Source organism: Pyrus communis, chromosome 17 (genome assembly GCF_963583255.1).
Source record: "Pyrus communis chromosome 17, drPyrComm1.1, whole genome shotgun sequence".
NCBI lineage: Eukaryota > Viridiplantae > Streptophyta > Magnoliopsida > Rosales > Rosaceae > Pyrus > Pyrus communis.
Window position 1 is genome coordinate 19,471,085 of NC_084819.1, and position 24,602 is coordinate 19,495,686.

Genomic DNA, 24,602 nt, shown 5'->3' on the forward strand with positions numbered 1-24,602 from the left:
TATTTGATGCATTATTTTGGGTTGCTTTTGAAATTTTTTGTTTTGGGGGCATTTTTATCTTAACATTTTTGGTGAAACTTGTGACCCCAAAAGGGGTTGTTGGCTTTGTATATTAAGATTAGGAGGAGGGGGAGGGTGCATTGGTGCAAGTTGGTTGGGTCAACTCGAATCCACCCATACCTTATTCAATTTTAAACACGGTCAGGCGGGTTAGAATGAAGAAAAAATCCGCCCAAAACCAACCCAACATTAACCCAATCATTATTTTGGGTTGGGTTAGGTTGCCTTGCTGACGATATCAGCTCAAACCCAATATGATTTTGAGCCCAAATTTGCTCATGCTCATACCCATGTCACTTCATATTATAAAAATTATTATATGTATAACTTTTGAAATGACTATACTTGAAGTTCATTGTCAATTTTCATTGAATAATGAATGATAGTATTACATTTACATTTATTTTGGTTGAGGTTTTGGTATATGCAAAGTTGTTTACTTTAACTTTTGTGTGGATGGTGATGTGTAAATAGAATTTTAATTAATAATGACGTTTTATTCAAAATTTGAAAACCATGTAAAATAAAGTGTTATAAGATTGAACTTGATAAGTTGGACGAACATGAACCAAACTCAAATAATCTCTAACCCACCTCGAATAATCCCGAACCTAATTAAAATCCAAACATGACTAAACCCACATGAACCCGAACCCAATACAAACCCAACTTTTGAAAATTAGGTTAGGATTAGGTTGACCATCTAGCCCACCTAACCCGTCTAAGTTGCACCCTTGACATGAGACATGCCCAACGACCAGCTATAAATCTGGGCTTTCCAATTGCAATTTGATATCTGATTTCTTAGAAAATGGCAAGTGAAGTGAAGTTGCAGGCAGCAGCTTGTGTACCCTTTTGTGAATTTTTAAACATTTTAAGGGTATTAAGAACTTGCCTGAAGAGCTTCTTGGAAAGTATGTGAAGCCTACTCCTGATATGGAGCCTACTCCTGCTGCTAGCACTTGTGAGCCTCATGCTACAATTGCTGGTTTCACTGGTTGAAAGATGATGTTGGTTTCTGGTTTTTACTAGATTTGGTGTTGGCAGTGGAGAGTAATAAATTTGTTATTTTGGAAGAAATGAAAGCTATTTTCTTTCAGTTTTTCTTTTCCATTTTCTGAAGACTATTTCCATTCCTAAATGTTTAAAAAAAAATCCCAAGTAATAGAATTTATGCTTAATTTGTAATATCTTAAACCATCATCAGTAGGTTTTGGATCTGATGACTAATTTAGCAGTTAGACATTAAGCAAAAATTTTAACTTGTAAAGAAGATTGTGTAAAGCTTTATGAGATGATAGCTTGTATTTTTGGTCCTATTATCTATTGATATTTCATTTTAAATTTGACTCCCAAAGACAATATAAGTTTGTTACTAATTTATTAAAATTAAACTCAAACATCGGTTTATATAAATTTTTCATTGTGTAGTTTCGCCTAAACCTCTCGCTCTTCGATGCGAATATATCATCCTATTAAAAAGAAAAAGAAATTAAGAGCTTGTAGGGTTTGATGACTTGATTTGAGCAATTGTCTCGCTCCCCTTTCATTTTATGTTCAGGTGACATTAATCTGACATATTTTGAGATGCTATTAAGGAAAACAAATCAACAACTAATCTGCATCAGTCAATTCTAATTTATTTTGTATTTCACATGTACATGTATGTAAGTTTTATAAAGGACTGTTACATAACACTATAATGCCCGAGCCACCATGTCTGCGTATCCGATCCCTCTACGAGTAGTCGGAAAGATTGTGAACAAGAAGCTCGACAAAATCCCAGCTCCAAGAGGCAAATTCATTGTTAGTTCACTTATTCCCGCTTCAGAAAAGAAGCAGCTTTGCACATTGGAGTTGCTAAGAGCAAAGACCAAGAACACAAATAGTGACATAAGGGCGTGAACAAAATCTATGAACTTTATTTTATACTTCTTCAAGTCCCTATCCATGTCCTCGGCGTTACTGCAGTTGAAAATGTACATGCCTTTGAACGTGGCGATTCCATAGTAGAGTTTTCGGTCGTTGTCCATGAAGCTATCGGAAAACGAAGATAAGAAACAAAGGAGAGCACAAAATGTAATGACACATGTTGTCAGGTACTTATTGAAAAGTTGGCAAGAACCATTGTTGGAGAAAGTAGGGATGAGGGTGTGAAATGCGAGGACTGTGCTGGTAGGTAGAAGGTTAGCGAGGTTGGCCGCACTGGCTAGGGTTTGGTGGACGGAGTACTGGTTCAAGCTGTGCTTGAATATGGTGGGAGGGGAAGGCGGTGGGCGTGGTTGCTCGGAAGATAGTACCTCAGCCATGTAGAGAAAGAAGAAGGGAGTTCGGTTATATTAATTCGCTTTCTGTTGGAGGTGATAAAAGGCAATGCTTTATAGACAATGAGGACATTGGATTTTAGGTTGTTTACCTCAGAATGGTGATGTATGTAAATCATGTGGATTGTGTTTTGAGAGAGGGATAGCGTAAGGGACACCAACAATGGACTAATTTCTAGGCCATAAGAAACATAATGACATATGATTTATGCAACCATTTGCTAGCTAGTTACCTAATTTGACCAGAAAATTAACTCACTAGCTAGCTGTTTGAAAGAATGCAATCCTAGCTACATCAAAAGCTTGGTAGAATTACAACTTATATTGAACTGTTTCACTTTTAAAAAGTCAATAACTATCGGGCTATGCATGTGGTTAGGTTAAAATAATATCAATGTGATTAGTAGTGACTGCTGGCCTGACTTTGAAATCTTGACACTAGCTAGAACTTACTTATCTTCCAAGAGTTTCGCACCATCAACATTCATCATTGAAGATTTTATAGGTCATTTATCTCTAGCTTGAGGTAACAAAAGTGATTTCCGTTCTGATTCTATACAGTTTAATAAAACAACTTTAAAGAGAAATCAGATTTGGCCTCCTCCTCAACCCAACTCTTCCTCAAGTCAATTACTCCAATCTCGGTTACAGATTAGTAAACATGCCATTAACGTATTATATATTGCTAATCTTTAGGATTTAGAACTATCATTTTGAACATTTGGGAGATGCTTCTCTCCTTCGTTTGCTAATCACCAACAGGGTTTAATACAAAGAAAATTGTGATAAGTAGTCTCATGGATAGGAGGAGCTACAGTACAACCTTGAATTGCAAAGTTTGCTGACATTCAGAATATGCTTCAGTCTGCAATGCTGCAATGTGCAATCAATTCACATATGAAAATGGATTAACAATGTCGCAATGCAGGTGCACCGTTCATCTTTTTTCTAAAATCCGATTCATTGATGTTTGTATTTTTTCTAGTGTTTGCCTCCGTCTCTGGTACCAACTTTGCAACAAACAGAATGGTTACAATCCATTAGGAAATTAAAAGCGTATGAGACGATCCAAGAACCTAACCAGCTAACCAGTGTTATTAGGCTACCGGCTGACCCCTTCATGTTTATGAGAAATATCTGAAAAAATTAGGCTAAATTAGTTAGAAATGCGGTATATCAAAATGTACGTGACTGAACTGAATTTCGAACATTTCTATCAATTGTCGAGGTCATGCATGTTAAGTATAACCTACCTCTGACATTATAACCCAAGCAATGCCTCCCATGCTCAACGAGAACGATCCAGTAAATACCTGATCGTAGGTTTCACATAGGTTGAGAGATACTGTTAGTCGCTATTGTCTATTGGCATATATCAGAAAGAAAAACAAGTCTTGAGATTCAAGTTATGTCGGATTTACCAAAACGCCGACAAGTGCCACAATGGGAGTAATCTGCTTTCACTGTTGAAGGTTCCACACATGGTAGACTTCATTCTTTCAAGACAATTTACAAAAGATAATAAGAAACTGAAAGTGGATTAGATTTTGTTCAAAGGGAAACCTGCAACGAGAATGACAACCCGACGAGGAGGCAACCTAAGCATGTTCCTGCTGAAGGTACCTGTAAGAGATAAGAAGTACAAGACATCAGCATTGGATTTTCATCATTCCCGGAAGAAGAAAGCACTTTAAGTGTTTTTCCAAAATTCACTTGCGTTTTATAAATAATTGGTTTTAAAAAACATTTAATCAAATGCGTTTTCAGTCATTTTAAAAACACTTTCAAATAAACTTTTAGAAATTAAAAACGGTGCGTGGAAATCGCTTCCCAAGTGATACGCTGTTATTTTCAAAATCACTATAAAGTTTATAAACCCTCAAAATGCAGTTATCCTTCTGTTCCACTCCCCACTCTGTACTCCATGTAATGTCTGTATGTAGTCCTTTTATCGTCACGTGACAAGCACGTGATACTTTGAACGAAACACTCTCTATCTCTGCGCCTCGTCTCTTCACACCCACGGCTAATTCAAGCCGATGAAACAGAAAGACTCAAACTTTACCGAACACTGATCGAACCTCCGCCATGGATTTCGTGGAACTGGAGGCGATCGAGGGCCTCCGATGGTCCTGGAATTCATGGCCGCCGTCAAAATCCGAGAGCGCCGCCCTCGTCATCCCTCTCAGCATCATGTGCACTCCGCTGATGCAGCAGGCCGAGCTCCCGATACTCCCCTACGACCCCGTCACATGCCTCCGATGTGGCGCCGTTTTGAACCCCTACGCCCGCGTCGAATACCCTTCTCGCATCTGGTTCTGCTCCTTCTGCCACCACAAGAACTCCTTCCCTCACTCTTACTCCAACATCGGCGACACCAACCTCCCAGCCGAGCTTTTCCCGACTTACAGCGCCGTTGAGTACGCCAAAACCGCCCACGGAATTCCCAGTTCCGGCTCGAATTCCCTGAATTGGGCAAATGGTTTGTCGTCATCGTCGTCCTTGTCGTCTATGGATTCGTCGTCGGCGGCCTCGGTGTCGGATGGGGATTCGAGAGGGGTGAGGCCGGCGTTCGTGTTCGTTGTAGACGCTTGCACGCCTGTGGACGAGCTTGGGGTTCTGAAAAATGAGCTCTTGCTTGTTGTGGAAAAGCTTCCGGAGACTGCTTTGGTGGGTCTGGTCACGTTTGATTCGATGGTTCGGGTTCATGATCTCGGGTTTTCCGAGTGCTCGAGGGCCGTGGTGTTTCACGGCGAAAGGGAGCTGTCATTGCTTCAGGTAGCTGGTTTTCTTCATTGTTTGCCATAATTTTTGGTGTGTTGAAGTGAAAGATGTTGCCTTTTTCGTGTTTTTTACTTATTAGCAACTATTTTTTATATCAATGAGTTTCTTTGGGTAGTTTAGGAGAAGTTTAACCATTTGAAGTTTAAATTTTTGCGTGTCGAAGTATGTGTTACATTTTTCGTGTTTATAAATTGGCTTTCTTGGTTATGAAGTAGAATTGTGTTATATTTTTTTTGTAAATTTACAATCTTTGAGTTTAAATTTGCTGTATTTTGGTGTGTTGAAGTAGGAAAGTGTAACATTTTTCATGTTTTTACTTATTAGTAAATTCTTGGTTATGAACGAGTTGCTTTAGGAAGTTTAGAAGACAATCAATTTGGAGTTTATATTTTGAAGCAGTCCATTTGAATTTGATAGTCTGAACTCTGAAGTAGTAGTTTTATGACTTCATCCATTTTGATATTTGAAGAAATCTCAGTGCTTTTCGGGTCTTCTAGACACTAGAAATGCTCTCCCCCTTTAAGTATTAGCCTCTTAGTTTGCTCAGAGGTTGAAAGCAAGCAAGTATACTAACTCAGGTCCAGATTTTTCGTTGCCGATTGATCTGTATAACTTTTGCGCTTCTCATTCCTTAGAGAATGTTCCGTACGTTGATTCGAATTTCTGAGTTTTCTCAGTGAATGCATTTAAATTTTAACTCATCCTGTACCGGAATTTAATGCTTTACATTTTTTTTTTTTTTAACTTATAGATCCAACGATTTCTGGGCATTAAGCGAACAAAGCATCAGCAACTCGGAAAGATGTCAGTTAATCAAAAGCAGGGCTTTTTGCTACCTGTTTCTGAATGTGAGTTCAACATCACAACTGCAATTGAAGAGATCCATTGTTCACTTCAAGTCAAGTCCGGTCATCGCCCGCGAAGGTGTACAGGAGCAGCAATAGTAGCTGCACTTGGACTTCTGGAAGGATGTTCAGGGAGCACGGGTTCCAGGATCATGGTATTCACATCTGGACCTGCAACTTTGGGCCCAGGAATAATCGTCGATTCAGATCTTAGCAAGTCCATCAGAACTCACCGAGACCTCATCAGTGGTCATACCCCTTACTATAGTAGATCTTCCAGCTTTTATAGGCAAGTGTCGCAGAGGTTAAGTGATGCATCTATTGTTCTCGATATGTTTGCTTGTTCTCTTGATCAAACTGGAACTGCAGAGCTGAAGGTCCCTGTTGAGAAGTCAGGTGGTTTCATGTTGCTAGGTGAGTCATTTGCTTCAAATCAATTCAGAAAATGTCTGAGCCACATTTTTACTCGTGATGAAGGGGGATATTTGAAGATGTATTTTGATGCAACTATTGAGATAGTGACCACTAAAGATATTAAAATCTGTGGAGCCCTAGGTCCTTGTGTATCTCTTCGTGAAGTCAACGATTTAGTGAGTAGCAGTGAGATTGGGGAGGGTGGTACCTATATGTGGAAGTTGGGTACAATCACCAATAAAACATGCATTGCTTTTTTATTCCAACTGAATGATGAGCAGAAAGTTCAACCTGGGTCGGCATTTTTGATACAGTTCATAACACGATACCGTCATGGGAACATGAGAATCCGGAAAAGGGTAACAACTGCAGCAAGAAGATGGGTTGGAGGCCGTTCACCAGAAATTGCTGCTGGGTTTGATCAAGAGGCAGCAGCTTCAGTGATGGCCAGGCTTGCTATTCACCGAGCTGAGAATTGTTTCGCTCGAGATGTTATCAGATGGCTGGATGACACATTGATCCGCTTTGCTTCCAAGTTTGGAGACTATGCAGAGGAAGATCCAACTTCCTTCCGCTTGTCATCCAACTTCTCCCTCTTTCCTCAGTTCATGTATTACTTGAGGAGGTCGCAGTTTATTGATGTCTTCAACAGTAGTCCTGATGAGACTGCTTTCTTCCGGCTGATGCTGAATCGCGAGGGGGTGGTGGGTTCTCTTATCATGATCCAACCCACGCTTTTCCAATACTCCTTTGATGGTCCACCCGTTCCAGTCCTCCTAGATGTCCGCTCCATCTCTCCAGATGTTATCTTGCTCTTTGACTCATATTTTCACGTGGTTATTCATTACGGGTCCAAAGTTTCTCAGTGGAGGAAGCTTGGGTATGACAAGGACCCAAACCATGAGAATTTGAGGAAACTGTTGGAAGCCCCGGAAATTGATGCAGAGCAGTTGATGGCTGACCGAGTTCCTGCACCAAAGTTTATTAAATGTGACCAGCATGGTAGCCAGGCAAGGTTTCTTCTTGCAAAGTTGAATCCATCTGTTACTCAGAATTCAACATACACCGACGGCTCAGATATTATTTTCACTGATGATCTGAGCTTGCAAGTATTTTTAGATCACTTGCAGGTCCTTGCAGTGCAAGGCTGATGAAGAGGGGCACAGTATATAGATTTTCGATTTTCTGTCGTCATACAAAAGGAAGTTTTGTGTATAGTTTTGAAGAGAAAAAGGCGTACTTTTGATAACGAGTCATATTTTTTTTCGAGTATCTGTTATCAATACATGATCGACATTATCGACAAAATGGCACGTTCAAATGACTAGAAATTCTACTGATATTTAAACGAAATGGGCAATTGATGCTTGTATTTCTTCTAGGGTTCTCTCCTTGGTCTCCGGCACCAGCTTTGAGTAGAATAAAAACGTTCCTGAAATCGTTTGAACGTTTAAGAATACCGAAAGGGCAGGGAAGAGAGGAAGGATGCCGAGCTCGGATCCGTCATAAAATTGGAGGTGTATGTTATTACCCAAGGGCAAGACCGGTACACCAAACTTAACAGACTTCTGGCCGAACCTCTAGTGTTTACTGAGAATATCTGAAAAGAAACTCATCGAATCTTCGTTATAAAAATCGATTTTCTGTCGAGTTTCGGATAATAAATCGGTAGAGACATACCTCTGACATAATAACCCATGATAGTCCTGACATTGCGATCAAGTATGTTGAATCATAACCCTGAATGCAGCACCAATCAGTTCAAATACTACTCAAATAACTTCTTACAAGCATAACGAAAGGGGATGGAAGATGTGATCCGCCATATTGTACCAGCATGACGATGAGCAACTGGAGTAAGTTTCTTCCACAGGCCAAGGTCCGGCCATAACGAAAAAATGTACTTCAAAGCACGACCGTCTATTTTCACAGCAAACAGCAAATCAAACAAGAGAAGTATCAAAGTTTTGCTGGGGAGAAACCCGAATACAAAAATGCCAAGCCCACAAGAAACAAACTGTAGCACATTCCGGCAGCAGAAACCTGCAAACATTTCACAACTTTGTTGCGGACTTGTTGATATTCAACATCGAAAAGTTGGATTGTTTGCCGTTCTCACCATTCCAAGTGGTCGTCGTCCACATTTGTCTGTCAAGAAAACACACAATGCAACAGTATTATGTTTATTATGTTTATCACGTCCAGATTTATTATGTTTATTATGTTTATATTTATGTTTATTATCTAATCCAACACAATAATCCAAGAAGATGCATATTCAGCATTTTTGTGTTACTTCCAAAAGAGAAAAGATCCATGTTTCTATGTACGTATTAAATTTCTTAATTATTATCTCATTTTTCTTTTAATTTGAGAAGGATTACAATCCGTAGACTTAAATTTCTTAACTTGTTTGGCTATTTGCTTTACCTATATAATGTAATATTACAAGGATTCTTGTAAGTACTTGAGTGCAGCAGTAAAACATAACCATCTTATGCATTAGTCCCCTAAATTTCTAACTCAAAAGACATGGACAAGTCCTCGTCAAAACTGGATTTTTTGGTTGTACTCATGGTTATTGCATCTGGTAAAATATTATAACTCATGATCCTCTCATTATTTATTTGGGAATGCATACATTTGTTAAAAAAATAAATTACAAATAAATAAACTGTTTGGCATGCAGGTCTGGAGCTATGTGCTGAAGCAAGGAACGTACAGGATCCTTACCGCAAATCAAATCAAGTCTGCTTAAATTGGTGACAAATGTGCAGAACTACTTGCCGGTGCTTGAATAGGCAGTGTTTTTGCTTCGAATCCGAGTCCGAGCCGCTGATCCCAATTTCTTTAATTCTGGCGAGGAACTGAAAGTTCGGACGACATGTGTTGTCTTCTAATTCTTTCGCCGGATTCAAGACTTGATTTTTAATCCACTTTGTGAAGACAACAATGATTGTCTTCGAGGATTTCATAGACCATAAGAGACGCCTAGCCGTATGTCATGGTTGAAGAAAGTTAAGGTTACAGTATAAAATCAATTGACAATATAGATAATAGTTCATCCTCTTATAAGCCTTGCATTGTTTGGTCTCTCATCGATGTGAGACTTTTGTCTTCACATTCTCACACGCTCCCTCACATTTGCTTTTAGCGTTTACTCTATACTAGATGACTTTCTCCTTTCCAATAATAGAATATCGATTTTTGCTTCGAAGACCTAGTTAGACCATCTTCAATCACACTCTCTATTTTATAACAAAGTGTTAGCTAAAACTATCAAAAAGTGAGCTCTTTAAAAAGTTGTTACTTCAACCCTACTCCCGACTTTGAGAGAGTTATAATGACTACGAGTCAATAATTAGTCAATGTGTTAAATAATTACTTATTTAAAATAAAATTAAAATGTTAGCATTAATTATAGATAGTCACTACAGAATCTCCCTTCTCCCTTTCCATCCATTACATTGAGGAACTTCTCGATAAATTCCTGTCATATAGATGAGATAAATACAGAGCATGACTGGAGTTGCCTTTTTTTTTTTTTTAGAAATATGCCCATTGGGGATACTCTTACTTGTTGTAGGTACGAAGAAATATAACTATATACACAAAATATAACATGATAGGAGTGATAAATTATAAGCATCTTTTGTTATAAAAAATAGATTTTTTAGTCAAAATGGTTTCTAAGATTAATATAAATTATCTGACATACCCATTCGGGGTGTGTCATTATCACTTTGGTCATTCGTGAAAAATTTTATGAAATAAGGACCGAAAAGAAAAAAAAAATACCCTCAATTTAACAAACAATGAGCCAAAATGATTCAATAAAAATGGAGACTATTTTGTCATTTTATCCGTATTTAATTTTCAAGGATGGATCAAAATGATTAATGATGGACAAACTCAAAGACCACTTTTATCAATTTCAAATCTTATTGACCAAAGTAAGAAATTATAAAGCATCTTTTTATTACAAAAAATAAAAATTACGTCAAAAATATATATGGAAATCAATTGAATGCATAAATCAAATGAGGGATATTGTGAGTAATGAGCATGACAAGTGTGTACTATATAAGTCAATTTGTCCGGAACCAGATTCTCTCTGGATCCTAATAATTTGAGTTCAACGATCATTTGATCCAAACTATTGAAATTTGATCCAATAGCTACAATTATTATAACTTTTAGAGGGGCTCCCTGTTTGTAGCTGTTGGATTAAATTTCAACCGTCCGAATCATTTGACCCTGTTTGGGCCCAAAATACTATTGTTGGGCCGAGCAGCAGGATGTGCTCGGCCCAAGGTGATGACAAATACTATGGGCCGAATAATAAATCCCGGGCCAGCTGGCAGGATCGGCCAAATCCTATTCTAAGTAGTCCGGATAAATAGAAAAGGTCGAGGAAGTCCTGGTGCGACCAGGATTCTCGACCGGCAAGGAATGGAGTCCCGAAAAGAAGGAAAATTCAGAATCCCAGTAGGAGTAGGTTTGTTCGAGTTAGAGGCGAAATGGGACAAGGACTCCCAATCCAAATCAGAATTGGTTTCAAGGAATGGGGCACTATAAATACAAGAAATCATGCGACAGAAAAGGCCCTTCAAAAAAATCAGCATACAATTACCCTGCGCAAAACCTCTCAAACACCTTGAGATTTTTCCTTTTCTTTTCCTGCCGACACACCTTCAGTTTGGATAAACAGCACTGTGGAAGCACCCGGCGAGCATCTTCAGTTTGGATAAACAGCACTGCTGCCGCAGAATCAGCTGACCGAGAAGCACCTTCAGTTTGGATAAACAGCACTGCGTCGAGGTCGACCGGTTATCTATCTAAGTCTCGGCCGAGAAGGGTTTTCGAACCTTTGTTGGCAGAGGTCACCTTGCTAGCCTTTTCGGCATAGTCAGGTGTTACGAATTGCATTGCTCGGCGTACTGGACGCCGAATTATTTTATGATTGGATACTCGCAAGTAGGTTTCAGGGTTCGGCATTCCGACGGCCGAACTACGTTTACCATCAAGACATACATCACGTTTGAGTACCTGTGCCCATATAGTTTGGTCTCGATTCGACGTGCTTATACTCTTACGAACATAATCACAGTGACCGAATCGGGCTCCGACGATTTGTGAACTCCGCAGAATTAGTAGCCTTGTCTTCAGGCTGTAGAACCCAGAGACCGAGAGTGTTCCTTCCTCGGTCGCAATCGCAAGATAGAGAAGTCAACGACGCGCTCAAAGCGACATCAACAAATTTTACTCCTCGGCCAAGCTCGGCCGACGAGTTGGCACGCCCCGCATTCGACCGAAGGACGTAGTTAGCTTACTAGTTACTCAGCCAGCGCGCCACGTAGGTTTTGTAATTTTTAGAGTCAACAGACCCTTAGGCTCAGATTATTAGAATCCAGAAGGAATCCGGTTCCGATTTGTCCCCCTACGTTGCATCCTAATTAGCATTTCCCCAAAAAAATAGAGAATAACAAGTGTTTACTATAAAAGCTGAGACGGACAAGACATTGTTCATGCACCTTTATCTGTATTGATGCATGCTTCACCGTATAAATATACGCTACAGGGTTTAGGGTTCCAAGTGCTTCAGTGCAGCAGCTGCAAACACCACAGCTATCTTTAGACATTCCTGCTACCTAATTGCAAAGTCAAAAAGATATGCACAGGTCTTCACCCAAAATACCTTTTTTGGTGATTGTGCTCATGGTTATGGCATCTGGTAAATTATTATTTTTCTTGAAAATTTTATTATGCTTTAGAGTATAATTTTATACTATGAAGTTATTGGCCGTTAGATTTTGATCATTGCATCTTTGACTAAGCATTTAACAGTCGAAAACCCTATAGCATATATAAGATACCATGCACGAATGACAAAGCCTACTAGATAATGCCTACTATTTAATTTGTAACAGCACCGTAAATATTCTATTTGTTAGCAGTAAATAAATTGTTGGCAGGTCTGCAGCAATATGCTGAAGCAAAGAAGTTCTTACCCTATTGCAATAATGATCATGACTGCATGCTTATTTGCCCTAAATGCAAATCATGCCAGTGCACACCGGAGAAGCAGTGTCGCTGCGTCCATCCCAGCTCTAATAAGCCAATTCTTTTTGGGGTTTAGGCTAGAACTGAAATTTCAGACACTTGTTGCTTTAGTTCAATAAAATTGTTAACCCTTGTCAATAAAACTGTTGTTATTTGTTGCCCTAACCATGGTCAAGATTTGACCCTTTCTCTTATTAATTCGCTTAGAATCTATACTTCTAAAACAACAATTAAAACTGAAGGCTTTTGAAGCATTTCTCTAAGTCGTTTTGTTTATAAATATATTTATATTAAGACGATGTGGGCTTGGGCTGAATTATACAATGGGAAGTATGTCCCTAATCATTTGAGAAACACACATAAAAGGGGTCTCTTAAACACTACCTTATAGATTACCTATTGAATATGTATATAAACATTATCCATGGACTCACCAATAAGATCTCATTGGTAATCTAATCTTGCTCCATGATTATATTATGGGCTGATCCATGTATTACCTTAACCAATACACTAATCTTGATTGCTTTTAAGGCATACATCCAACACTAACTTCATACAATTAACTATCAAAATACAAAAAAAATTATTATATAGTCAATATTGGAATCGGGATAACTATTTTTAGCTAAAATGTGAAAAGGATATGAAAGGAAAGAAAATTCCTTTAGTATTAACAAAAAGGGGTAGTATATCCATTATATGAGAAATAAACTAATAAAGTACATACTCTAAATTCTAGAGTATGGTTCTTCATACTCCATATATATATATATATATATATGTAGTAAAAGATTTGAAACTCTAGAAAAAACATTTTGAGAATTGTGTTTTATAGTAGGGTTAGAGGAAGTTTGTACATCAAATTGATGTTTTGAAGTAAGGTTGTAGATGCCCTTATGGCCAATAAATGAAAAATTAAAATGCTCATTTCAAGACGCTTTGCATCCCCCATTGGATGGAGATGCTCTTAGGATTGGTACTTTCTACTTACTTGACAACCAAATTTTAGCGATATTTGTTCTTTCTTACCACTACGTGTGAGAAGATAGTTAAGTTACAAAATTATCACTTTCTTAATATAAATAATATCGTTTATTTAAAATTAAAAAAAAAAGCTACAAAAATAGTCTGAGAATCAAACCTTTATGTTTAGTTTGATTCAATTAATCCTTCATCACCTTTCCATTTTATTTTGCTTCTAGTTTTTATTGTATACTAGATAACTTTCTCCTTTCCAATAATAAAATATCGATTTTTGCTTCAAAAAAGAAGTGTTTTTTTAGTATCATACTTAGTTAGAGCATTTACGTGCATGACACATAACTCATTTTGAAGGAAGTTTTAACGGAGTTGACCAAAGAACCGTAGCTACACGTTTTGATGAGTTAAGGGACCAATGGTCATGGATTTTTAGTTGAGGGACCATTACTCCAATTGAGTTAAAGTTGAGGGACCATTGCTACATTTTCCTCTAATTTTTTTTTAAACAAACGATATTATATGCACTAAATGAGAGGGGATTAGCTTAGCCTCACAATCGGTTAGCAATAATGTGGTTCAAATTTGCCGTTGGCGAGAATCGAACCTAAAATTTCTCACTTACAAGTGAAGAAAAATATCATTAGACCGTAATCCTAATTATTTATTTAAAATAAAATTAAAATGTTAGCATTAATTATGGTTATAGGAGCTCCTTTCTCCCTCCATCCATATATTTAGAAACTTCTAGGTACATTCCTATCTTAGGATGTAAAAGAGAGCATGATTAGAGTTTTTATTTATTCATATAAATCTACCCACCGGAGAGGCCTTACTTGTTGTATGTATGAGGTAATAATACTATATACACAATACATAACATGATAGTATAGTGAGAAATTATAAGCATTTTTAATTATAAAAAATAAAAATTACATGAAAAATATATATGGAAATCAATTGAATGCATAAATCAAATGAGGGATATTGTGATAAATGAGCATGACAAGTGTTTACTATATAAGTCGATTTGTCCCCCTACGTTGCATCCTAATTAGCATTTCCCTAAAAAAACGTAATTAAAGAGAATGACAAGTGTTTACTATAAAAGTTGAGTCGGAAAAGACATTGTTCATGCATCTTTGTCTGTATTGATGCATGCTTCACCGTATAAATATACGCTACAGGGTTTAGGGTTCCAAGTACTTCAGTGCAGCAGCAAACACCACAGCTATCTTTAGACACTCCGACTACCTAATTGCAAAGTCAAAAAGATATGGACAAGTCTTCATCCAAAATGGCTTTTTTGGTGATTGTGCTCATGGTTATGGCTTCTGGTAAAATATTACTTTTTAAAAATTTTATTCTGCTTCGGAATATATTTTTTATACTATAAAATTATTCCTCGTTATTGGTCATTGCATGTTTGGCTGAGCACCTTACAGTCGAAAACCTCATAGGGTATGTAAGATACCGTGCACAAATGACAAAACCTACTAGATAATCCCTAGTATTTAATTTGGAACAGTACTGTAAATATTCTATTTGTTAACAGTAAATAAATTGTTTTTTTGTTGGCAGGTCTGCAGCAATATGCTGAGGCAAAGACGTTCTTACCCTATTGCAATAATGATCATGACTGCATGCTTATGTGCCCCAAATGCAAATCATGCCAGTGCACACCGGAGAAGCAGTGTCGCTGCGTCCACCCCAGCTCTAATAAGCCAATTCTTTTTGGGGTTTAGGCTATTTCAGACACATGTTGCTCTTGTTCAATAAAATTGTTAACCCTTATCAGTAAAACTGTTGTTGTTTGTTGCCCTAACCATGGTCAAGATTTGACCCCTTCTCATATTAATTTGTTTAGAATCTATTATTCTAAAACAAAAATTAAAACTGAAGGCTTTTGTAACATTTCTCTAAGTTGTTTTTGTTTATAAATAATTTGATTTGAACTTGTATTTAACAAGAATCCATAATAATTTGATTTGAACTTGTCTTTGACAAGAATCGGATCTAAAACATGTCACTTACAAGAAAGAAGTCATTAAACTGTTGTACTAAGTAGCGAAATATTTCTCTAAGTAAAAAGCATCTAATTCATGAATAAATTAAACAATTTCTTACTCACCGTCATAATGGTAAACCAGTATCTCAAGCCAATCACGTACTACTACAATACCATTCTGGTTGAGGAAGTCCTATTACAAAAGGATGTATAAAATAAAATGTACATTCTTGGTCAGCCGGGTTTGACTTGTAAACACACACTATTGAAGCTCATTCATATTATGCTACAAGAGCAATGGACGATCAGGGATGGTTGGAATTGGGATATCATTTTCCAGAATTTTTACAATGTGGTCCATTGATGGCCTAGCATATGCAACTGGATGAGAAGCAAGCACAGCAACCAAAGCATACTTCTCCATTAGTTCCGGCGGGCCTAATTCGGGCATGCATTCATCAATGACATCCAAAACTCTGCCTTCCCTGACTTGTGACCACGCCCAATCTGACAACAACAAAGGCCTATTCTCGTCGTTGAATTCTATAACTGCTTTCTTCCCACTCAAAAGCTCAAGCAGTACAACCCCGAAACTATACACATCGATCTTTTGAGATATTTGGCCATACAAAGCATACTCAGGAGCAACATAACCTAGTGTGCCGGAGACCCTAGTGCTCACATGTGTCTGCCCCTCTGGTGTGAACTTTGCAAGGCCAAAATCTGCCAGTTTCGCTTCAAATGCTTCATCTAAAAGCACGTTGCTCGCTTTGATGTCACGATGAATGATAGCAGGCTGTACGCCGTGGTGTAAATAAGCCAACCCACGAGCCACTCCAAGCGCAATCTTTTGGCGAATTGACCAGCTAAGCTTCTTGAATTTCGGTTGGAACAGATGGTCATAGAGACTTCCATTTCGCACCAATTCACAAGCTAGAATTCTCTGGTGGCCTCCTTTATACACGGTCGCAATACAATAGCCTCTCAAGGACACAAGATTCACATGCCTTACGCTTGCGATCACCTCCACTTCGTGTGCGAAAACTTGGTCTCCGGCTGCAGAGCAGTTCTTGAACCTTTTCAATGCAACTTCAGAGCCATCTTGCAACATCCCCTTGTAAACATTCCCATATCCTCCCATACCAATTATGTTCTCCCTTGCGAAATTCCTCGTAGCCTTTTGTATTTCCTCGAAGCTGAACTTTATTGAAGTACTAATTCGACCACTAATTTCCATCTCCCCAGTCGAAACTTCTTCAATTTGAGCCAAATTTTCCTTCTTCTTCCTCTTCCATTTCTTGTTCCATATCCAAAGAAACCAAACCACAACCAATGCCCCGATAAATCCATAAAAAGAACCCACCATGATCCCCCACATCACCGGCTTGGGATCTCCGGACTTTTTATTAGATGGTGAGAAATCAAGCAGAAACAAACACTTGGCAGTCCCCATATCTGTTGGTCCAAACCTGTTGGAAAATGCCGCAGCATATATAAACGGGTAGCCATTGCAATCAGAAACATTGCCATCATTTGTGACTCTGAAATAAGATGTGCGAACTCTTGACAAGCGATCCACGCAGGAATTACAACCAGAATTCTTCTTCAAAGACTGATCACAAGAGCCCTTCATTTGTTGCAACTCCTCCCCTGAAACCAAGGTTTCGAAATCAGACTTCGTTGTGATGTTCTTACAAGTTTGTGACATGAAATTGGTCTTCATGCCACATTTGGACTTAATATCAAACCTGGGAATGAATTGATCGACTAGATTCACATACGAATCCCAGCAGGCATCCAGGACATCTGGAGACAATGAAAACAATCCGGTGGTTCGAAGATAGTCTGATCGAAGGAGACGGATTCCTTGTAGCACGTACTGGCACTTGGTCGCAATATCTAGCAAGGGCAATGGAAGATCGTTTTGGGTGATGAGTTTTTGCATAAGGCCGATGTTCAATGGGCATGGAGCATTAGCTGCACTACCCAATTTTCTATGGAAATTTTCATGGGAAATTGCTTTAGAAGTGGTCAGGGGTAAGGCCAATCCAAGAAGGAGGAGAAGAAATTGAGCGATCAATAGGGTTTTCATTGAGATTTGCAGACTGCAGCATAAATTTTGATTTTTTTTGGAATGGAATGGGAAGTCTGACTTCGTTCTTTGGGAGCTCACAAATGCTTTGAAGCCTTGAAGGTGGAATGGAAGTTTGGCAGTTATTGTTGGAGGGAAGCAATTTAAATTGATTTGGGGATGTGTAAGTTAGGAACTGAAAGAGTGGAGTTGAAAGATCTCGATATTAGTAAGAGTGAAGTTGAAACTTTTCTTTTTCTCTGTCTTAGCCGATGTGGAATATTTTAACAAATACCACTCATTTAAGAGCTAACCGGGAATATTTAGAACTTCATTGTTCTAGAAAGTAAGACTTAGTCTAACAGGCAAGGCAAACAAATAAATGAATATTTGGGAGAAGAGACCTGGTACTGCTAGGCCTTAGGTTTATCCTAATGTTTCTTGGTTGGATTAGTGATGTTCTATTCTAATTAGCATATTCAGTTGTCCTAATACAAAGGAATCAATACTTTTGCTATCAAACCTAACAAAATATGCTGTGTATTTTTGAAATCTCTTCCATCTGTTGAAAAATATGTTTATGGATATAATTAAGGAGCTTAAATCCAAAGCTAACGACACACATATATTAATCCGGAAGAAATAAGAAATTATGAAAGACCATGTCAGCGTTTGAAAGTATTATTTTAGCATAATTACATTCTTTGTTCAATTAAGTTTCTATTTGACATCTCTCCTCGCGGCTAGAGAAAAACAAGAGAATAAAAAATAAAAATAAAAAACTAGCTACCGACCTTTACTTTTTGTGTTCTAGTCAGCGACAATCTTTCTTTATCTTTTTTTTTCTTCTCTTTGTTTATAGTTGTAGTCACTCTCTCACTCTGCTAAGGAGAGCCTTCAGTTTGTGGTTGTGGTCGTTCTCTCACTTTGTCGATGAGAGATTTTGTGATTGTAGCCATGGTCGTGGTTGTTCAATCTCGTTCAAATCTGAGGTGGTGGTGTTTGTGGCTTGTGCACTCGACAAAGGACAATGAGAAGGAAACTTGACGTTTGTCGGAAGGAACTCATAGCAAGATTTCTCTGCTAACAATTGCAAAATCATTGATTGGTGTGGTCTTTTCTTCATGTAGCCTCTACGTTAGTTCTCGGGCTTGCAATGTTTTGGTCCTTGTGACTACTGGGGTTTAGGACTAAGGTCCTCCATGATGGAAGAATCATTTTGTATGTTGAGTGTTTGTAATTGTAGGTTGTGATAATTTTTTTTTATTTGTTCAAACTTTTTGAGTTGTTCGAAGAGGCATATGCCTGTCATATGTATATTTTCTACTATTTTAATGAAATTTTTTTTTCAAAACAAAGTTTTCATTTGACATGACCAAGTCAATACACATGTATTACACCACCAAAATGTGAGTGTAACCAACAAAATGTGGGGTATAAAAATTGGCCACCATTGCTCCATATTGTGACCCAAAACGCACGATTTAATTTGTACTTTTGTTACCAAGTATTGACAATAAGGTTAGGGACATACTGATCAAAAAAAGAATTTTAAGGAACAAATAAGAAATGGGAGTTCTAATGGAATTACTCAAAAAATTATTTTTCTACATTGTAACAAGTTTAAGAACTGATACTCACAAATTTTTAGTTAAAAAATCAATCAATACTCGATTTTTCTCTAAAGTGGTGAAGAACTCAAAATCCACATGCCCATTTAGAAAAAAAGACAAAGGTTTGATTTGATCCCCATTTGGAGCCATGGATAATGGAACGCGTCAGTCTCTTAATTACTTTGGTCCTGTCCAAAATCTTGTTTTAAATCCTAAACCGTAAAGATCTCACCCCATATACTCCACAGTTTTCCTCATATCTTGGCCCAACTTTTATCAATCATATTCGTTTTAATTTGTGGTCTAAAATAGTTAAGAGTGGAAAAATAGGAAAATAGGAAACTAGGAAAATTTGTACTCATTTCTTTCTTTTTTCATAAAAGGGAGACAACCGATGGCATTTGCACCCACCTCTTGGAGTGCACCACCTTATCCACTCCACCTCTTGTGATTACTGTATTTTACCGTACAAACAATTCAAATTATTAATTTACATAATGAAAATACATTAATCGTAAATTTATGGACAAATTGGTTATGGAATGAATGTAAGTATTGTCCACAAAAAAAAAAAAAAAATGTGTACGCATACAAATGGTATTGTGATAGTATCATGTGTAAATAAATCACATATTATTATGAAATTCTTGGATAAACCCTAAATCAATATAAGATTCTGTCACCAAATCCAATATAAATCACTTCTTACATCTACCAAACTTTGATTCGTAGAACTAATCTCAGAGAAGGGAGTTCCAAAACTCCAACTAGAAAGGACTCTATCAACGCGTTTAATTAATTCATTTACTGCGACATTATTTTATCGTACAAACGCTATTATTTGACCTACTAATTCATTTTGCTCATTCAGATGCCAAAACGAATCAAGAAGACTACAAAGTTTACTCATTCAGTGTGAGAATCCGCACTAATGTTTTCACTATCACCTTCCTGCACTCGGCTTCCACCTCTTTCTTTTTTTTAAGCAATGAAATTAAATTCATAAAAAGCCAAACAGCCAAGCAGACAACAGAAACATATAGAAAGTGACGCTACGATACACAACAAGCTCACGGGCGAGACTTGCAGTCTTGAAAATAGCTTGACTACCATTTACGACATGTAGAGAACAACCATTCAAAACTGCTGACAGATGTCCGCATTCTAATGGCTTATAACTGCATATGGTTAAGGAGCTGTAGCTTTAGAGCTAAGCAAGCTCTGTATTTTGTATAAATTGATCTCTCTCTCTCTCTCTCATTTTCTTGTAAGTTTGGTCACTTTCTCAGAAGATTATACGAGTTTCATTTTTCTTTAAAACTTCAGTTCTTATATTTTCTGCAAACTCCTTCGCATCTCATTTTCTTTTCTATCTAAGACAACAGAAATAAAAGGTGAAGTAAAGTTCACAAGGAGAGAAAAAGAAAAGGCAATGAAGATCAGCCGAGACGATGGCTGGTACCATTGCTTCTGCTGGTGAATCACCAAATCCAAATCGAAGAAGGGTGAAGAAGAAAAAGAAGCTTCACAAAAAAGCAGCAGTATCGGATGAAGGAGCAAAGCAGGAAAGGTGGTGCATGTGGTTCTTATCGATGTCGCTGTACTCATCCTCGTATTCGCGTACCAACCGCAATGGTGCTCTTAGTCATCCCTAATGGCAATATTTTCGAATCATCTAAAGATACATACAATTACAAAGTAGTCCAAAAATTTGGATTTCGTTATAGTTGGTGTAGTACACATTATTCGCTTTTTGATATACTGTGGTGAAGAATTTGAAGCAATGGACCTCAGGTCAAAACTAGGTCTCAAAAACATGATTAATTCTCTTCAAAACATATATATAGCTTGTTACTTGAAAAGAAGCTGATAATCATGTTCTTGAGACATGAAGTACGTAGGCCTCAATTATTCACCACACTAAATCAAAAGGCATTAAATCATTACGTAAAAGTCGAAAAGTATTGTTGCGTGATGGCTCTTTCTAAACTTTGGAAAAAAAAAAAGTCACTTAATATTGGTATTAAAAAGCTTATGTACTAACCTCTTATTTTACACACACAAACACGCGCGCACTAAAAAAATATATATATACAGAAGAAGAAAGAAAACTTATGTACTAAAGGACGGTGTGGGCTCATCAGCAATCCCCAACCCAAACATACCACTTCCATAAGATTGGAGTCCATTGTTAGGATGCCAATATCTTGGGGAAGTACTACGCCAATCTATCAAAATGTAAAAAGCCCACCTCTTTTATATATAAGCCCACCTTCTTTATATTGCTTCTACATTTCAAATTTGTGATTCAAACTTGAGGACATATGTGACACATTGTCTTTATTATCAAACTTGGCTAGCCTCAAAGCCTATCCCTAAGAAGAAAATACTTGGCTCCTTATGTAAAGAGTGATTTCTTTTTATAGACAAATCATAAGTTGACATGCGTACATAAACTTTTACTTTTGAAGTTTTGGCGAGTTACTATTGTGCGGTTAAAAATGAATAGCTCATGACATTTAAGAAGTTAAGTAGTGCCACTCTAAAATTCATTTGTCATGTTTTCAAATTTACCTTTTTCTTTTCCATATTGTCAATGAGGTTTTCATCACTTCAACTTTTCAACTTTACTCTATAGTACAACATAATTTGCTAGGATTCAATCATGTGTTGCGTTCTCACTTGCAACTGATGCAAGCATAGCTAGTGGTCTTTCACCAAGCGGAAGTACTAGAATCCTCCATATGGATGCGTGTGTAAGAGAGGCTCACGATACCATCTTTACAAAAAAAATAGAGAGATATCGAGAATGAAGGAAAGTATTTTAGATAGAGAAACAAAGAAAGAATATACTCTGTTATTTCATTAACTGAGAAATAAATAGTACAAATACAGTATTTATAGTTTGTAAGTGACTTACAGATTAAGCTATACTTCACTAATTAAACATTCAGCTGACAAATCAAAATTTTTGTCGGAAAAGGACTCATCTGCCGACAAAAAATTTGTTATGTGTATAGTTTGAAAGTCTACATCTCCATGGCCAAAACCATAAATCCATCGTTCATAAAGAACCACGACTCAAGACAATGCACATCAGCCAACCGGCAATATCGGGGTCCATTTCTTAATCTGATTTCACTACTCAAACACCATACCTAACAGATACACACCGACAATTCAAGGCCATGCAATTTTAGCTTCATTTCATTGTCATTAATAAATAATTGAGGTAATAGGAGTGTACACTTTACGTCAACAATGAGAGCAACTTATATTACGTTCATAAAATTGATCACATTACTCTAACGTTTCGAACACAAATTTTTGGTCAACCTGTTAACAATTCAGTTCATTATCGGGTCATTAGTTAATTAAGAATTTGTAAACGAGTCGGGTTGTTATCAAATTATTTTTTAAAAATCCGATAAGATATCGTTTTCCGGATCTAGACATTAGATATCATAATTTTTAGCATGTTCATTAACCCGACATGACTCTTTAACAAATAGAATCATTATTAAGTTACCTGTTAAAAACCTGTCAAAATAACAAATTTTACATGACACGATCTATTAAGATAACGAATATGATACAAACACAAAAGAAACACGACAACACAATTTGCCAGACTTAACCTCAGCGGTAAAGAAAATATTATAAGCTGCATATTGCAAGAGAAGGAACAACATCATATTATATTTCGTGCCGGTCGCGAAGTATTATTTTATTTTATACTATATTATATATAGCATTTTTTTAAAGCACTTTATTGTTTGGCCAATATTATTGACCGTATTGGAGGTTGTATTCGATGGGACAACACAACATTCCTCCACAAATATTATATTATGCCGTTTTGGGGCCTCTCCCTCCCTTACATTGGGGATTCATCTTTTTTTGGTTTCTCAAAAGCCCTTGTGTTGTTCTCTATTAACAATACCATTTATTTATATTATATTATTTACTCCCATTCCCCTTGTGTAATCAAAACTTACATAATTTACAATAGTTTTTGTTCCAAAAAAAAAAAATTTGAATACTTTTTTTGGTGTACTTTTAACAATACCATTTATTTATATTAATTTCTCTAAAAAAATCTAGTTTCTAGGTGTTAAAAAAAAACAAAAAAAGAAATTTCCATTAAACTCATAACTACTTGTTGTTTTTATTTCAAACATGGAAGTAATTTATGTTGAACTCATAACTACTACAGATCATTCTGATTTTATTCAGGATGTCTTTATTTCATATTGTATTGTTTGTTAGTCGTTGACAAAATATCGCTTTCTTGTAAAAAGAAGTGAATACCATTAGAGATATTGCTTGCACTTTCTAATATAAATGCAGCGTATCCAACAATATGTGATTAGGTTTCTCGAAAATAATTACACAAGTTCAATTTAGTTGGTGTAACTTTTGCATTTGTAGCAATGTTATCAATGCATAAAAGTTTATAACTTTGTATTTGTATGGATGGAATACCAAAAAATGTGAATTCATGTATGCACTTAACCATTTCTAATAGGTTTAGCATTTGTTTGTAGATTCTTCCATAAATATGAACCCTCAGAATCAACAAAGTTAATGAATCATTGCCAAAACTATAGACATGATCTCACATATTTAACAACTCCCAAATGTTCAAGGGAAGATCCAAAAAAAGGTTTCCATCCTTTTTGGTCGATTTAATTGATTTATGACCACATATATTTACTCTAAAGTTGAGCTAAGTCACGGTAGCTTGTGACTCAAGTGAGGGCACCAAGGTGGTAGGACAATGGTTTGACTCATCGAGCAGGGTCTGCTGTTGCAACTAACTGAATCGTCCACTCCAAGTTGTGAGTTGGGTCATGTGGCTCGGGCTTAAGCTTAGACCATGTGACACCTAGAGTGGAGGGTAATGCGTCATGCTGGGTTCACATAGCAGCGAAAGCCTCCCGCTCTCAACAGTGGAAGGATTATGGGTCAGTGCACAGTTGGCCTATATTGCCTCATTGGTTGATATCGGTTGAACAACCATATTTTTTAGAAGCCATTTAGTACTACGGTCTAATATTATTCCTCTTCACTTGTAAATGAGAGGTCTTAGATTCAATTCTAGTCAAAGACAAATTTGAATCACATTATTGCTAACCAATTGTGAGGCTAAGCTCATATACTCTTCTTTAGTGTAATAATGTCAATTGTTCACAAAAAAAAAAAAAAAAAACAAAAAAAAAAAAAAAAAAAGGCCCCCAAAGTTTTCAACTTTGGCATCTTAATTGTGCAATAGTGGAGATATCTCAAAAACCATAGCCTCCATACTAAAAAACTTTGCGCAAAAATCCAAAAAATGTTTTATTTACACCCACGACCAACGGCCACCCTCTCTCTCTCTCTCTCTCTCTCTCTCTCTCACTTTCATTCAAGGTTGTGAGCAGAAGTCGCTGTCCAAAT

At 37.1% G+C, this 24,602-nt stretch overlaps 3 protein-coding genes across 3 annotated transcripts; 1 reads left to right on the forward strand and 2 right to left on the reverse strand.

The window, feature by feature from the left end:
• Positions 1-1,757: 1,757 nt before the first annotated feature.
• LOC137722172 (protein DMP4-like) lies at positions 1,758-2,369 on the reverse strand. The gene has a single exon (XM_068461138.1). The coding sequence runs from the start codon at positions 2,367-2,369 to the stop codon at positions 1,758-1,760; it is 612 nt and encodes a 203-aa protein (XP_068317239.1).
• A 2,040-nt stretch (positions 2,370-4,409) lies between these two features.
• Positions 4,410-7,781, forward strand: LOC137723469 (protein transport protein SEC23 G-like). Its single transcript, XM_068462664.1, has 2 exons — positions 4,410-5,162; positions 5,920-7,781. Exons 1-2 carry the CDS (start codon positions 4,473-4,475, stop codon positions 7,576-7,578), a joined length of 2,349 nt encoding a protein of 782 aa, XP_068318765.1. The 5' UTR covers positions 4,410-4,472; the 3' UTR covers positions 7,579-7,781.
• A 7,984-nt stretch (positions 7,782-15,765) lies between these two features.
• On the reverse strand, positions 15,766-17,571 carry LOC137722173 (probable LRR receptor-like serine/threonine-protein kinase RKF3). Its single transcript, XM_068461139.1, has one exon. It carries the CDS (start codon positions 17,569-17,571, stop codon positions 15,766-15,768), a length of 1,806 nt encoding a protein of 601 aa, XP_068317240.1.
• Between the last annotated feature and the right edge of the window lie 7,031 nt (positions 17,572-24,602).